General features: G+C 37.3%; 1 protein-coding gene across 1 annotated transcript; it reads right to left on the reverse strand.

Moving 5' to 3' along the window:
- Positions 1-200: 200 nt before the first annotated feature.
- On the reverse strand, positions 201-15,519 carry AKAIN1 (A-kinase anchor inhibitor 1). The gene is made up of 2 exons (XM_031062272.1): positions 15,403-15,519; positions 201-391 (listed from the first exon to the last, which is right to left on the reverse strand). Exons 1-2 carry the CDS (start codon positions 15,416-15,418, stop codon positions 201-203), a joined length of 207 nt encoding a protein of 68 aa, XP_030918132.1. The 5' UTR covers positions 15,419-15,519.
- Between the last annotated feature and the right edge of the window lie 228 nt (positions 15,520-15,747).

A 15,747-nucleotide genomic window follows, 5' to 3' on the forward strand; every position in this document is an offset into this window, starting at 1 on the left:
CACTGCATAAATATGGAGTCATTCATCTAATGCACTTAGTATTTCTCAGATGAGGACTATTGCAGTTTTTCCCTATGTCTAGGTGTGATAATACTTTGGTTTGCTTTACAGCAGTAGCATTGCACTAGCAATACAGCTGATACTAAAGAGAAGGCTGAAAACACTTGCAGACTGGAGTTGAAAAACCCCAATCTCCTCCTTTACTTCTTTTCATGCTTCTTAGTTAGTTTTCCTCTTTCTAGTTGGAGGCTTGTACCAGTGTTTGTTCGCTTCTCCTTTTGCTGGCTCTCCTGGGAAACTTGTTGCACTGCTCGGAGGATGGCAGTCTGCACAATCTGCTTGCTGGCAATCTGCAGCTTAACTTCATCTTGCTCCAGCCCCGGCTTCTCACCTGCCAGAGCCAAACAAAAAAGAAAAGGAACTAAGAATTTGGGGCTAGTCCATGAAAACATGAAGGACAGAAAAAGAGGAGGGGGGTAACAAAATCACAGAGTGACTGAGGACAGTTTATTACATAGGAAAGCTGCCAATACTGAAGAAGATAAATTAGGGAGGAAAGTGCCTGTGCGTGTTCAGCACCACAGGACTGAATGAAGGGGGAGATTTTGAGTCATACAGCTCAATTACCCACTCCCCAGCACTGGGGAGAGCTATGACTTCACAGCTGAAACAAGAACAGATGTGTTATGCAGTACGACAGGAGAGGAAGGTTTTCTCATGCAGCTGTGATTCACATGCATTTTGACTTGAACTGTGCCTCTGGATAGGGAATTAGACTTTATTTTGCAAACCTGACATGTATTCCCTCACCACCACATAGCAAAAACACTGTTTCATTAACATTTCTTTTATTTTTACTTCAGATTAAAAGCCCTCATCCATCAAATCCCAATTGACTTCAAGGTACAAAATTTTGTTTAGTGTAGTTTATTAACTCTTAGAAAGATTTTCAAAAATATCTGCAAAACATTAAGAAATATTCAGATTCCTGTAGGTAAAACAGAGAACATTTTCTATGACAACCTGTCAAATACATATTTTCATGTGAAACTGCCTTGTTTGGCTAAAGTTTTAATATCTGGAGAAAAATTATGTAGTATAACTACTGACATCAGGTAATGAAGAACAGTAGTTTATGTTAAGAGGTTTGTCTTTAAAAGTATCTTGACTCCTAACATAAGTGGCAATTTGGACAATATAGAATGCTCTGTAATGGTCACAGCTGATACTGATTAAGAAAAAATAATTCTTATGTACACTTATTGGCATATAGGAAATCAGTTTCTAACTGAAATGATTAGACTAGGTGCTACTGACATCACTAGATTTGATTTTAAAGGTTTGAAAGATACTCATCTCAGTTCTTTCTTAGTTGACTGTTATGCTCATGTATTTCATTACATAGGATTTGTAGTTTACTGTCTGTTTTAATAACATATATTAAGAGTTGCATCCTTAGAGGAATCAAAGAGTGAATTAAAGATCAGGTGTTTTTATGAGGTTCATATCTGAAATTGTGATGAATTCCCAATGTTTAGGTTTTTTTCAAGGAAACTGAACATACAAAGAAAAGAAGAACTACTTGTTTCCTTAGGGAATATGCTATATGCTTGAGGAAAGAGACAAGGGGTCCTGCACCTGGGTCAAAGTAATGCCTGATGTCAATGCAGACTGGCTGGTGAATTTATTACCAGCAGATTTGTGGAGAAGTACTTGGAGATACTGGTAGACAAAAAGCTGGAAATAAGATGGCTTGTAGGCCAGAAATGTGTGCTGATCTTTACAAAAAGGGCATGGCCAGGATCAAAGGGAGGTGATCCTACCCCTGTGCTCAGCCCCTGTCAGACTTTGGTGTGCTGTATCCAGGTCTGGGGTACTCATCACTGTAAAGACAAGTAAAAAGTTAAAACCTGTGAAAACACAGAAAAAGTGTTTTAAACTGGAAAAGCTGACTGAAAAGATCACTTGAATACTTAGCACTGTCAGCTTCCCTGATTCAGTTTTTTCCACTCCTCAGCACTTGAAACAGTGTGGTTTTGGATGGAATTAAATGTTACTTAACAGATCAAGTATAGATATTTCTTTACTACTCAAATATGGACTCACATTTTATCACACAACTAATTAGTCTTCTTGCCTGGCTGAAAAAGATCAGTCAACACATCTGATTTCAGAAGATAATGTATTAACAAAAGCAGGGATAAACATAAAATTCTAAATAAAAATGAGTAAGTTGGAATAGACAATGAGGTTATATGAAATGTAAAAAATTTGCCAATCCTCAAAGCCACAAACCCCCAGAATATATAATTGAAAACATACTGTCATTAAGCACATTGCTGTTGAAAATTACTCAGTTTGGTCTCCTTAGGGATGCTTTGTTATTTATTTGGTCCTTGCCAATCAATCTACAAAATCTGATGCCTAAATATTTTTTCCTTTAGAAAGGTCATCCATAGCAACAGTCAGTTAAATGAAAAGAGATTTCAAGTGCATTTCTCTCTGGGCTTTTCAGTTGTTTATTCTGGAGAAAAACCTGTCTGAAAGCACCACACAGATAAGTGAGATGTAGAGTATGTCTGCTCAGCTTTAAGTCATTAGATGATTCTTTTATTTGCTGAGATAATCAAGAACAGAGAACTCAAAACCTCTGGGCTACCTCTGCCCAGCCTCTGAGGGTTTAGGCATGCACAGAAAGGAAATGAAGCTGCTTGAATAAACTTAATTAATATTTGTGTAAAATGGTTAGGATGGTAGCAACTCAGATAACAAGAGATAATTGGCTTCAGACACAGAGAGAATCAAAGCTGTTGGCCTGGGGTGATGTGAACAATGAGACCATTGGCAGCTTGTGTGGACCACCTAAATTAGAAACCAAGTGAAAATTATAGTTATTTTGGAGGGTGATATCTGACACTGTGTTTGACCCAGGTCTGAGCCTGTGCTGGGACCATTATTTGTAGGAGCTGGACTGCCAGAGATTTCAAGCAGTCAAAAACAAATATCCAGCTCCCCTGCGTATATGGTATCTATTACAGCTGGTCCAATATGAGATGATTCTGGGCAAGTGGTTCTAGAGGACTCTGCTTGAGTAGGAGCTGGACTAGATGACCTTTAGAGGTCCCTTCCAACCACAAACCTACTCCATTCCTGTGATTTTAGCTGGTTAGGCTGTGATAAATCATAACTTTTTCACTTCCTGAATAAGTAAACAACAATCTCCCAAAAAAGCATCCCCACTACCTCCTCTTCTTCCAATTATTCATTTCAAGGAAAGCAGTTGGATAGTTGTTTTCTGAGAAGTTCACTTATTTATTGATACACTGGACCTACTCTGAGCAAGAAGAAAGGAAAGCAGAGATGACTCATACAAGAATCCCAAAGGGGCTGAGTGGAACATATCTATGTCCACCTTGCTGAAATACAGACTGCTGTGGACATCCAGGCAGAAATTGGAGTGCCTATAGAATTAATTAGGTACTTTAAGAACAGCACATTTTCAGTCAAGTAAAAAAAAAGGCATAGCTCCTGCTGGCTAGGTGTTTCATGGTTAGCTAATCAAAATGAGAGTTACTAGGATGATAAAATAGAATTCTTTTTTATCTACCATTTTTTTTAAGATTTGAAGTATAACTGTTAAGTTAAAATTCCATTATAAATATGTCATTTGAAGTAATTTCTGGGAAAAACTTGAACAACATCAGAAATACATGCAACCTATTAGTTTTCCTTCTCTAAAGACTACGTTTTCCTCTTGAAGTTAGAAAATCTTTACTTGTTCTCTATCTTTGGATGCTCACCCCTCATACCCAGCACCCCAATTCTGTAAATAGAGAACTGAAATATCTGGGTTAAGGGACGTTTAATACAAACTAGCAATTTTATCATCAACACATGATGAAGCCTCTTTAGCATGTTTTTATTACCTTGTGCTACTCTCCATAAATTTTATGCCAACTAACTCAGCAGACAAAAAGTAACTTTCAAACACTGGTCTGGTTCTGCAATCCAAAATACAGTTTGAGAGATCCAAAAAACATCAAAATCTTGGACTGGCTGCAGGAGTCAGTCACATATTCCATTTCTACCTAAAATTAGTGGCATGTATCAGTGCCTTGAAATTGGCTTGCTTGAGGATGCTCCCCATGAAGGGAAATATGACAGAAGTTTGGAAAAAGAATAAAAATATTTGAAGTAAATTCCAAGTATTCATTTCAATTAATAGAACTAATATTAGTTTAATTCTAAGAACTCCTTGCGTGTAAGACTTTACATCCTCAGAGAAATTTCTACACTATGTAATATTCTAGAAAGTTATACACGGAAAAAAAATAACTAAAGAGAAAAAGCATTTAGAGATCAAATGTTTAGGAAATTTACTTTGGTTGCACATCAGCCTTCTCTCATTTATACACTTCACTTTCTTCAAAGTATCCTGAGTCACTTCCTTTCCAGCCTGCAATCAGTCTCCCGCACTTTCTGTTGATATCCCCTGGGGCTCTTTCCTTTCAGCTAGCTAGAAGTTAAATTTATTACACCTTTACAAAAAACTCCTAATAAGTAACACTCAATAATGGCTAATATGTTTGAATCAACAGCTAAGCTCCCTGCTGTACATTTTCCTAGAATTATCTGGAATACTATCATGAAGGTAAACTACGACAGGCATGATCTTGCAAAGATGCAAGTCTATCCCAGATCCACTAAGGCTGTCAATAAACAGTGGGGAGTTAAAGACCTTTACACTCACCTTTCCTCAAAGCTTATAATGTTTATTCTTCCTGTATATTGTATAAACCACTTTGAACTTTAACTGTATCTAAAAATAAGAACAAAAATCACACTTCCCTAAATAAACTTCTGATCAATTTAAAACTCAGAATTACGCATAATGCATTCCCCTGTTTGCTATAATTTAAATTTATGCAACAATTCTGAAGCTGAAAGAGCCAAGAAGTAGATATATTTTTCTTCAAATTTACATAAGATTATACAGGTATAGTCTTTAACTAAAAATTTACCATTAGTTTTAGCAAAATATTGATTTGAATTGCAATAATTAATGATTACTCTTTCCTGCAGCACTGCAACATTAGAATTAGTTTTAAAATAAAAATTATTGTTATTATTATTATTAATTCAGGGAAAATACTGATCTCTGGAAAATCTCTCAATTCTATTGAAAATTACACTGTAATTTTTTAACCCAGCTGACAGTAGTAATGAAAATTTCAAATCGAATGAAAGTATAAATGGACAAGATCGTGATGATTCGACTTCATCAGGAGATCCAATGTGGATGCATGGGAGCTGCGCATACAGCAAAAAGCTGCACGTTGTTATGTAAATTGTGTTTATAAACTACAGATATTGAAAAACCTTACAGAATCTGGCAGGTTTGTAATGACATCATGTATGTGTGAAGGTTGTAATAATTAATATTAACATTCTTTGCATCAATATTGATATTCTTCTACAAGAAACTAAGCTCAGTTCTTTAGCTTCCCTTTGTCATTAGGCAGTAACATATCTCTCCATCTTGTTGGCCACAACATGGAAGTTCTAGGTGAGCCTCCTCAGGTGAATATTTTGTAACCTGCGAATTGAAGTGGTTAAGACTTCTCTTTGATTTGCTTTAGAGGTTGGTGCTGGGATTTCAGCACAAGAAGCCAAATTTGAAGAAGAGATTCACAATCAGGAAATGTTGATGAGTCATGTTAATTACATTCAGAGTGAATGAACATGGCAATCAGCCAGGGCTGAAGACTTTCCAACACATGTGCACAAACCAACTTTGCACATGAGAATCATTAAATTATTTTACAGAATTAGAAACCAAATTTGTCTCAATGTCAGTAATGGTGTGAGCTCAGAGACCTCATTAAAAGGTCCTACAATGAAGTTACAAATTTAATATTTAAAAAAAAAATAGTAATAAATGTATTCTTAACTGCACTAGAGTTAATTCTGTCCAGTACCATTTCTCAGGCTCTAAAATAGAGCCCAGTGAGGTTCTGACTAATAGCTGTCAAGCAGCAGGAGATGATACTCTCTTACCCTGATTCCTTGAGGAAGAAGAGAGGACACTGAGCCTATCAGAAATGCCAGAAGTACTTTAATATAGGATCCTGTGTTTTTCCAATTTCCTGACGTGCTATGTGCAGGAGATTGCAGCATGGACTTTCACCAGAGAAGTTAAGGTGTCAGTTCAGGTTTATTTTCTGCCCTAACCTCAGAATATCCAGTTCTTGCTGTTCAACCAGCATGGAAGAGGGACTGTATCATGAAGGGGACCAGCACAGACTACTTTGCTCTTCAAAATAAATTTTAAGAATGAAGCTGGAATAACTCTGTTCTGAATACAAATGGAGGATGAATATAAAGGCAAAAGAGAAGAGCAGAAATGTAGATAAGCTGTCTCAAAAGACATACTAATATCTACAGAGCAATACTTCATTGTACCTTTTTATTCAGACATTAGCTATATCTCAACTCAGGTTTTGTAATTTTTTTCCACTGAGTTTTTACTCTTTCTTAAGAGACAAGAATATCTGAAATTCTCTTTGGGATTTTTGCTATATATAAAGCTATCTTTTTAAAGACTCCAGCAAGTTATTTAATACAATTTGAAATATGCCAGTGAAAATTAATTTTTTAGATTAAGAGATTGCTGAGACCTCTCAATTCTTAAGCATTTTTTCAATGTTTTAGTAAGATTTCTTGCCATAGTTCAATAATATTAACTAAAACCAGATTATACACTTCAATCTATATTTTTTCGAGGTATTTTCACATACAGGAATAACTTCACTCCTTAAGGACTGCGTCTTTCAGCTTTGAAGTCTGACTGTAGTTAAAAACATTAATCACTGACAATTCTGTCACACCCAAACCCATAAATGTGATACTCAGATTTTGGTCCCAAGAGGAATATTTCTGGATTCAATAGTGTAAACTAAGATTAATTTAACAGGGTTTTTGAGTCTTAGGCTGCAGTTCAGTGTATTAAAAAGAAGATATTCCCTAAAGAGCATCTGGGACCAGCTGCTTCAAAGTTAATGAAAAATTTATATTCTCCTTATCTGCACTATTTTCCTACTTCTTTTAGAGAGCACATTTCAAATACTAAAATAAGAAACCTCTCTACACCAAAAGCTGTGATTCTTCCAAGGTGGGAGAGGTCCAGCGGCACAGGTGACCCTTATCACAGAATCATAGATTGGTTTGGGTTGGAAGAGAGCTTAAAGAACATCTAATTCTAAACCCCCTGCCATAAGGCATCCTGAACCTCTCTGGGCAACCTGTTTCTGTACCTCACCATCCTCACAGTGAAGAATTTCTTCCTAATATCTAATCTAAAACTTCCCTCTTTTAGTTTAAAACCACTCCTCCTTGTTTTATCACTATCTGCCCATATAAAAACTCAATCTCCCTGTTTTTATAAGCCCTTTTTATGCACTGGAAGGCTCCCTGAAGGTCTCCCCAGTGTCTTCTCTTCTCCAGGCTGAACAACCCCAACTCTCTCAAACTGACTTCATTGGAGAAGTGCTCCAGCCCTCTGTTTATCTTTTTTTCCTCTTCTCTGAACGCACACTAACAGGTCCATGCCCTTCTTGTTTTGAGGATGCCAGAGCTGGATGCAGCACTACAGGTGGGATCTCACCAGAGGGGAGTGGGGGAACCACCTCCCTTGACCTGCTGGGCACACTACTTTTGATATAGCCCAGGGTATGTTTGGGTTTCAGGGCTGTAAGCGCCTATTTCTGGCTCACATCCAGTTTTTCATCCACCAGTAGCCCCAAGACCTTCTCATCATGGCTGCTTTCAATGAGTTCTTCCAGTCGGTGGTCATCTCCGGAATTGCCTCAACCCATGTGCAGTACTTTGCACTTGGACTTGTTGAACTTTATGAGGTCCTCAAGTTTGTCCAGGTCCCTCTGGTCCAGCATCCCATTCTTCTGCTGGGCCAACTGCACAGCTCAGCTTTGTCTCATCTGCAAACTTGCAGAGTGTGCACTCAATCCCACTGCCCGTGTCATTGATGAAGGTATTGAAGAGCACAAGTCCCAAGATGGGGCTCTGAATGACACCATTCATCATCTGACCCCCTCTGCCTTCTATTTTCTACAGTTCAGGTGCTCAGAGATTCCTATCTAAAAAGAAAACACTAAGCACAGAAATCTAGATAACATTCATGTAGGTCTTCCGAATCTGTATCAAAAAGCCCATTTTGATCCCCATTGAAACACAGGGTTTGTTAGAAGACTTTCAGTGTCCACCACTATAGAGCATAAGCAAAGGGAAAGTTTTCAATTGAAGTTTATTTTGCTAGATGCTGTGTTTGTATTTCTACAACTTTTTGTGAGTTCTGGTCTTAAAGTACTATGTACAGCTTAATTAAAGTTTGCAATATCTGAACCTACTTTTCTTTTTTAAGTGTAGAAAATAGAGAAAAGGTTACATAACCTGTAAAAAGCCAGCAAACATTCTGCTTTAGCCAGTGAAAACATCCTTCTACATTTTAGATATATTTCAATTTATACCAGATTATTCAGAGTCAAAAATTGTCTGGCGAAATTTCAGGTGAAGCAGAAAGCAGAGCCCTTCTCTAGCTCTAAAATAAACCCTAAACCTCACAATAAAAACCCCCAGGAAAAAAAAGTATCCCCACAAAAAGCCCTAAATTTGCACATGCACAGCAGTACAGAAAAATTTATTTCAGAACGTGAGTGGGGTATGAAAGCTGTAAATACAGCTATTAGCAACTGAGCCTGAGATTACATATACTCATATATATATATATGTGTAGATGTAGAATTTTGTATATGTAGAGTCTCAGAATTACAGAATATGCTGAGTTGGAGGGGACACATCAGGATTATTGGGTCCAACTCCTGCCCTGTTTGGGACAATCCCCAGGAGTCACACCAGGAGCCTGAGGGTGTTGTCCAAATACTTTTGAACTCTGTCAGGCTTGGTGCCATGACCAGCTCCCTGGGGAGCCTATTTTAGCACCATGACCACCCCTTGGGTGAAGAACCATTTTCTAATATCCAACCTAAATCTCCCCTGACACAGCTTCAGGCCATTCCCTTGGGCATATACACATGCATGTATATGCACAAAGTCATGATAGAAAGTAAATCACAGATTATATAAACCTAAAAGGCACCTGAAAGAGCAAAACCCTTTTTTGGAATTTTTTTAATTTCATAGCTGTAATCTTGACAGAATCTCTCTACAACAGGATGCCATCACATGTTGTTTTCCACTCTTGGAACTGATTCTCTGTCTTCCCAGAGAAATATTTTTTGCTATATTAAGAAAACTTACTTCAAGACAAAATGTAATGCCAATCTGAAAGTATTTAACAGAAGTGTTAATGGATATGTAACCCTTCTGTACTGATAAATTATGAGTGGATTCACTGCTCAAAGACAGAAAATTCAGGGTTATTCTATCAATATACATACTACAAAGTGAAGCAAACACAAGTAATCCACAGGAGGTTATGTCTGCCTCACCACTAGTGAAATGCCTGAGTAGAACATGGCTCAATTTACTTCTTCAGGCAAAAAAAATTCAAACTCTCTCCCTTGAAGGAAGACAGCACCTTCTGGAAACACAACTACAGGATTTGCAAGGGCAGACAGCAGCAACATAGAACTCACCTCCCCTGACTTCCATTACAAAGCACTCTAAAGGAACCTGAAGCATTTTAGAGCTACTCAGGTCAGCTTTTCATTTCTGCTAACATCAGTAAAGACTATGTTCCAACTAACATTCACTAGATTTCTGTAGAATCTTTCAAGTTATTATGTAAGACACGATGCAGATGGCCAACTAATAGTCAAAAAACTTCACAAAGACTATAAATAAATTTGAATGCATTGCTTGCAAATAATTTTTGCTTAACCTAGTATTTGTAACATAATTCAATGTATTACATCCTTAAAATCTTTAATAGACAAGATTGGAAGTATAGAAGAAAATTTACCATTCACTGTATTTTACAGTAAGGGCATTTATTTCCATTAGCACAATAAAACTTATAAGATTGGAATGATGCTATTTATGTCTATAACAAGTACAAGAGAACAATTCACCTGCAAGAACAATGACTTGGAGGGACAAACTCTAGAGGTCAGTGTAACTCATTCCTTTTCTACATTCATGATTTGACCTTCCTGCTCAATAAATAATTCAGTAAGGGTGTTAATAAGGACTATATCACTTATTACCACTATCCCCCAACTATGAACACCTCCTTCAATATAGGCCATACACAGCAAGTGTGATAACAGAATTCTTCTCACACCTAACCTGAATAGGATTTAATCCAGTGACAGCAAAGTGAAAGGTGCCAGCTTATTCAAGACTTCAGTTCTGTTAAAAATTATTTGAAACAATAAATTCTGTGCCATTTTTAAACACTATGTTGAATTGTACTGTAAAGAAAGATTGTACCTGGGACTGCTGATTGTTTTCTTAACTTGCTAATTTCATCACATTTCTGAATACCGATGAACTAAATTTCTTTCACCTCACTAATGAGGTCTGCTAGTGGAGTTTCACAGCAGGGGAAAGATGAATGTGTCACTGGGAAAAGGTCAGCACAAGAAACATTTTTCTTCAGCAAAAGAGAATAAGGAATTTCCTCCTATATGATTTCTTCCTACCAGGTGGCAAACACTTTGAACTACTGTTGAGAGCTGTAAATGCATTCAGACACTTCTGGGCAGCAACTGGCCTCCATACTCACTACCAACCATAACAAATACTGGACAAAACCTCCATTATATCAGACTGCATGAGGCTGACAAATAGTTTTGGTTTTCATTTTCAAATTATGTCCTACACATGGACTCAATCAACATTAAGCTATCAAATAAGAATTCTAAAATCCACTTTTACATTTTTTATTAGGGATTTTTGGGGGAACTGCAGAACTCAGAGCATTAGCAGAATGTAGCACAGCAGTTAATAAGGACAAGGACTGTGTCCTGTATTGTTCTCATGGATGAAAGGCACTGCATAACTGAGTGCTAGAGTACCACAGTCAGCACATACACTGGAGATATCCCACAACAGGGTACCTTCAAAGAAGTAAAGTTATTGATAGCAATTTTTGCATTCATGAACAGGCCCTTCCATACTGTCTCGATCTGGATATTGTAGTCAGGAATCTACAGCAGTACCTGTAACACTATAATAAAAAAAAAAGAAAAATTAATTCAAGAAATTTCACATCTTCAAATTCTGCAACACAACAGGTTGTTGTTATGCCAGTTTTTCCACTGGAGAAGATCAGGACTATTCAGACCAGTAAGAACATCTGTTTCAGTATGCAGCTGCAATTTCTTCAATTGCAGTGTAATGAGATTCCTAAAATGTTTGGTACAGGATGCATTTCTGATCTTCAGTGTCATTATACAAGTCTGCTGTGTTGCTCCCAGCTTAAAAATGTCAAGAACAGCTGCGCTGATGAAAAGCTTGTTGAAAACGTACTGGTGTTGCTTTTGCATGAGAAAGGCGCTGAGCTGTGAACATTCTGACTTCTCTAATGTCTATCTTTAAACTTCGTGTTCACACTTTTTTTAACACAAAATATTGATACAAAAATTAATTCTATATCCTCCTCCTCCTTCTAGAACTATAGGGTGTTGAATAAAACATCTGAGTTTCTAGTTCTAGAGAAACTGTCAGGGAAAAGGGAATTCTTCAAATTACACTGACAAATAACAAGATTCACCTGAAAGATGAAGTCACACGATTCAAAGCAGACACAAGCTTAAGAAAGAGAGTGTTTGACCTGAAATAACCTGTCAATGTAAATATTCCAATCTTTCTTGAGGTATTCAGTTCAAAATGGATTCCTTTCTAAAATAAACTATGCCAACAAACAAACAAACAAACAAACAAATAAATAAAAAAAACCAAAAAATCACAGATTTGTACTAGATGCAACAATTCTGGCCTGCAGTGATGAGACTGTATTATTTGGTTATTTAATTTATGGCTTTACAGAGTAAGAGTCAGACATAAGTGTTTTCATGATTTGTGTAAAATAACATCAGAAAAAAAATTCTTGAAGCATGAAAAACACCTTTGTATTGTGTTTGTTTAGACAAATCATAAGAAAATGGTATTTTTTTAATCTTTGCATTAGGAAAACATTTTGGAAATGAAAAGAAGCAAGGAATATGCCCAAGATAATTTTTGGAAAAGTAAAAGTCTGCAAAAAAGTAGTTTGATTAGCAACATTTATAGTTACTGTTAAATCTGGTATTGGAAGTGATCACATCTTTGTAAACTAATGATCTGCTATCAGCAGAAACTTTGCTGCATAATCTAAGTTTTATTAACATGTTAGAACAAATAAACGTTTTAATGCCTCTTCATTTCCTACCTCACAATGACATATATATATAGTCTGTGGAATTATTTGTAGTTAGCAATATTTTATAGGCTAATCTGGTGTTGATATTTTTAAAATTCTGGAATACACCATCTTCTAAACAAAATTTAAGAAAAACTTTTTAAGAAGATCTGCCAATCCAAAATTATGACTTCTCTCTGGTTTTTGGTCTAATCTTTGAAATTTCATGGTTCTCTACTGCAGTCTCATACGTACCTCCATCCTTACATGCAATTTAAAGTAATATATTGTTATATAGTTATTATCTACATTTCAAACTGCCTAAAGCATTTCAGTTCAGGAAATTCAAAGAAACTAAGCCTTGTAACATGTAGCTTGTGTGAATTTCATGCATCATCCCCCTATTCTAAGGGCAGCAAAACATGTGTGAATTATCCAGGAAACTGAATGCCCAGACATCTCACAGAGCTTGGACTGCATTTCCTATACATCAGCACATCATTAATCAATCAGCACAAGACAATGCAATGAAGCCCCAGCCAAATTAAAACAAGAAAAGAAAAAATGCACTCCTAGTTCCTTTTTTGGAACAGTCTCAATGTTAATTTTAAGTGTCAAGGAAGAATATGAATAAATTTAGAAAATTAAGAATACCTTTTTGCACACCTACAAATTGCAGTATACTGCCTAACATGAGCCAGGAGGTCCAATTTTGGCATGGAATATTGGTCATTTTATTATAGTTTTATCTATCTATCTATCTATCTATCTATCTATCTATCTATCTATCTATCTCAGTAATAGCCACGCTTCTTTGGAGGTTGTTTGTTTTTGTGCTGCTTTGTTGTGTTATTTTTTCAACACAGGAGATAATAAGTTTTAGGGAGTTGAATGTTAACAGGAAAGTATGTATTCAGTAAATAGTCAGTCAGTTTCTCCTTTTAAAAAGTTATTTAAACTTGATAAACTGATTCTACTTAACAGTTTATAAATATAGCCCATTAATTCAGAGTTCTGAAATAACATATCCATGACCTTAAGAAAAAAACCATCATCCTTTTCATCTGCAAAATCTTATCTTTGTTGTCAGGTAAATTACTTCCATAATTTTGGTTTCTGGAAAAGAATTTTCTCTTGGTTACTGTTTTGTTTTCTTTTTTCTATCCCATCCTTGAAGTTTATAATTCTGACCGTAACCATTTACAGTTAGATAAATCTTTTACTTCCTCTCCCTTCACACCCCAACAAATAAATGGAACAGAAAATGAGGTCATTCATCACAGTGAGATAAAATCAGAACATTGACTGAAGAAATGAAAGTCAGTTTCTTAGTAGACTTATAGTTTTTTTACATCATATGGCCTTAAGTACTATGAAGATGCTAAAGATGCATAAACCTCTTTTTTTTTTTTTTTTTTTAATATCTGGTGAAGAGATAATGCCAGGGCAGAGCTGATTTGCAGGGAAGAAAAGCAATAAAAAATTGGAATCTACTCAGGCTTGCTCTGTTTGAACACAATAGATTGTTTTATCATCTCTTTTACAAATTCCCATTTAGTTGCCCTAAGTATTTCATGGCAACATTTGCAAGGAGACCATGGGCTTTTCTTTGAGTAAAGGAAAACTGAAGGATGAGTGTATAAAACAGTTTTAGACAGAGGATTTTTTTTTCCATCAATAGATTAGAGTTGTGAAAAGAGCAATTCATGCAGTTATTAATGAGCTTTGGGGTTTGTTCTTCTTCAGCCTTTGGAGAAAAAATGTGGATGTTTTCATTATTTTAGTGGTAATCTCTTCCTGAGGTATTCCAGTCCCACAGAGCATTTAAAAAACTTGTACAATTAATGGTGACAGTGTGACAGACATAAGGAGTTCAGAAAAGAGCCACTATTGCTGAAGGTGTATTACAAAAAGCAGTGGATCATTCTATTAAGACAAATAACTTGGTCCCAATTTCAGAGCAGGATGTAAACATGAACACATGAAATTAGAGTGCAACCGGGCAGTTAAATAGACAAAATTAACTAGACTGTTGAAAAGGGATACTAATTTTCAAAACATTAAACTGAATTGGGTAGCAAAGTCAGACCCAAGGTTTTTTTTTAATATAAAAGTGTAAAGCTTTTGGATTCTTATCCTTTCAGAGATTGGATATAGAATTTCATGAAAGATAAAACTTCTGTTAGCTTTGCAGAACAAAGGTATTAATAGTTATTCATTGTCAAGTTGCAGCATTTGCTTTACCTTTTCTATTGACCCACTATTTTACTGAAAGTTATACATCTTTAATGAAGTTATTTTCAAGTCATGTCCCTACAGAAGATATTACTCATGACTTACATTTACACCCTGGAGCTACTGGGCCTCTCATCCCTTTCATCCTTTTCCGAACAACCAACTGCCTATTTCAAGCAGAATGTACCAAATCCAATAAAAAATTGCCGTAGTTTTGCTTCTTTTATGGGTTAACACAAAAGTATACTATGTACTAGAGATTCTGCACTCTTATACAGTGAACTCTCACATTACACATGAACTGCTGAAATCTTCAATTTAGCTCCAGTAAAAACTGGACTTAACAAACTTTCTGTTCTCTTTCATTCAAATAGTTGTTTTGTTTTGAGGAGGAGGAAAGAGGAAATGAAATTTACAAATTATCCCCATGAGTTTCAGGGATGGTCATATTAGCAGCCACTGTTGTGGGTGCAGAGGGGGACTCACTCTCCAGTCACTGAAAGGCCACATCCCCCTTCATGACCCTTTAGTGCAGTCTGACAAGTACAGCACCCTGCATACTTCTATAGGAGGCTCCTGTCCCTGATGAGAACCACAGGGGTGACCCTCATAACCTTTGGATCCACAGCTAAGAAATCCTAAGCTAAACATCCTCGTTTGAACCTACCGGCCTCTGCCTGCTGGCAGGTCTGCCTCACCCATTACCCACTCCCCGCAGCACCTCTCCGGCACGGCCGGGGCCTTCCTGCCAGGCTACCCGGCTGGGATCGGGATGCAGCTGCCCTTACCTGGAGCGAAAACCATGGTGCCGCCTGGGCAGCACGGCTCGGCACCTCAGATAGCTCTCGGCCCCGCTGGGATCAGCACCTCGGACAGCTCCCGGCCCCGCTGGGATCAGAACCCGGACGTCGCCCGGCCCCGCTGGGATCAGCACCTCGGCCAGCGCCCTGCCCTGATGGATCAGCACCTCGGACAGCGCCCGTCCCGCCGGGCTCAGCACCACGGACAGCGCGCCGCCCCGCACGGCGTCTCTCTCTACCAGGGAACCATCACTGCCATAACTTCTTACCCTGCAGTGGCAGCAGGGCTAAGGGCAAAAAGGAGAAAGGCAACAGCGATCTGCCCGGCAGGGA

This window comes from Geospiza fortis, unplaced genomic scaffold (genome assembly GCF_000277835.1).
Source record: "Geospiza fortis unplaced genomic scaffold, GeoFor_1.0 scaffold471, whole genome shotgun sequence".
Lineage (NCBI taxonomy): Eukaryota > Metazoa > Chordata > Aves > Passeriformes > Thraupidae > Geospiza > Geospiza fortis.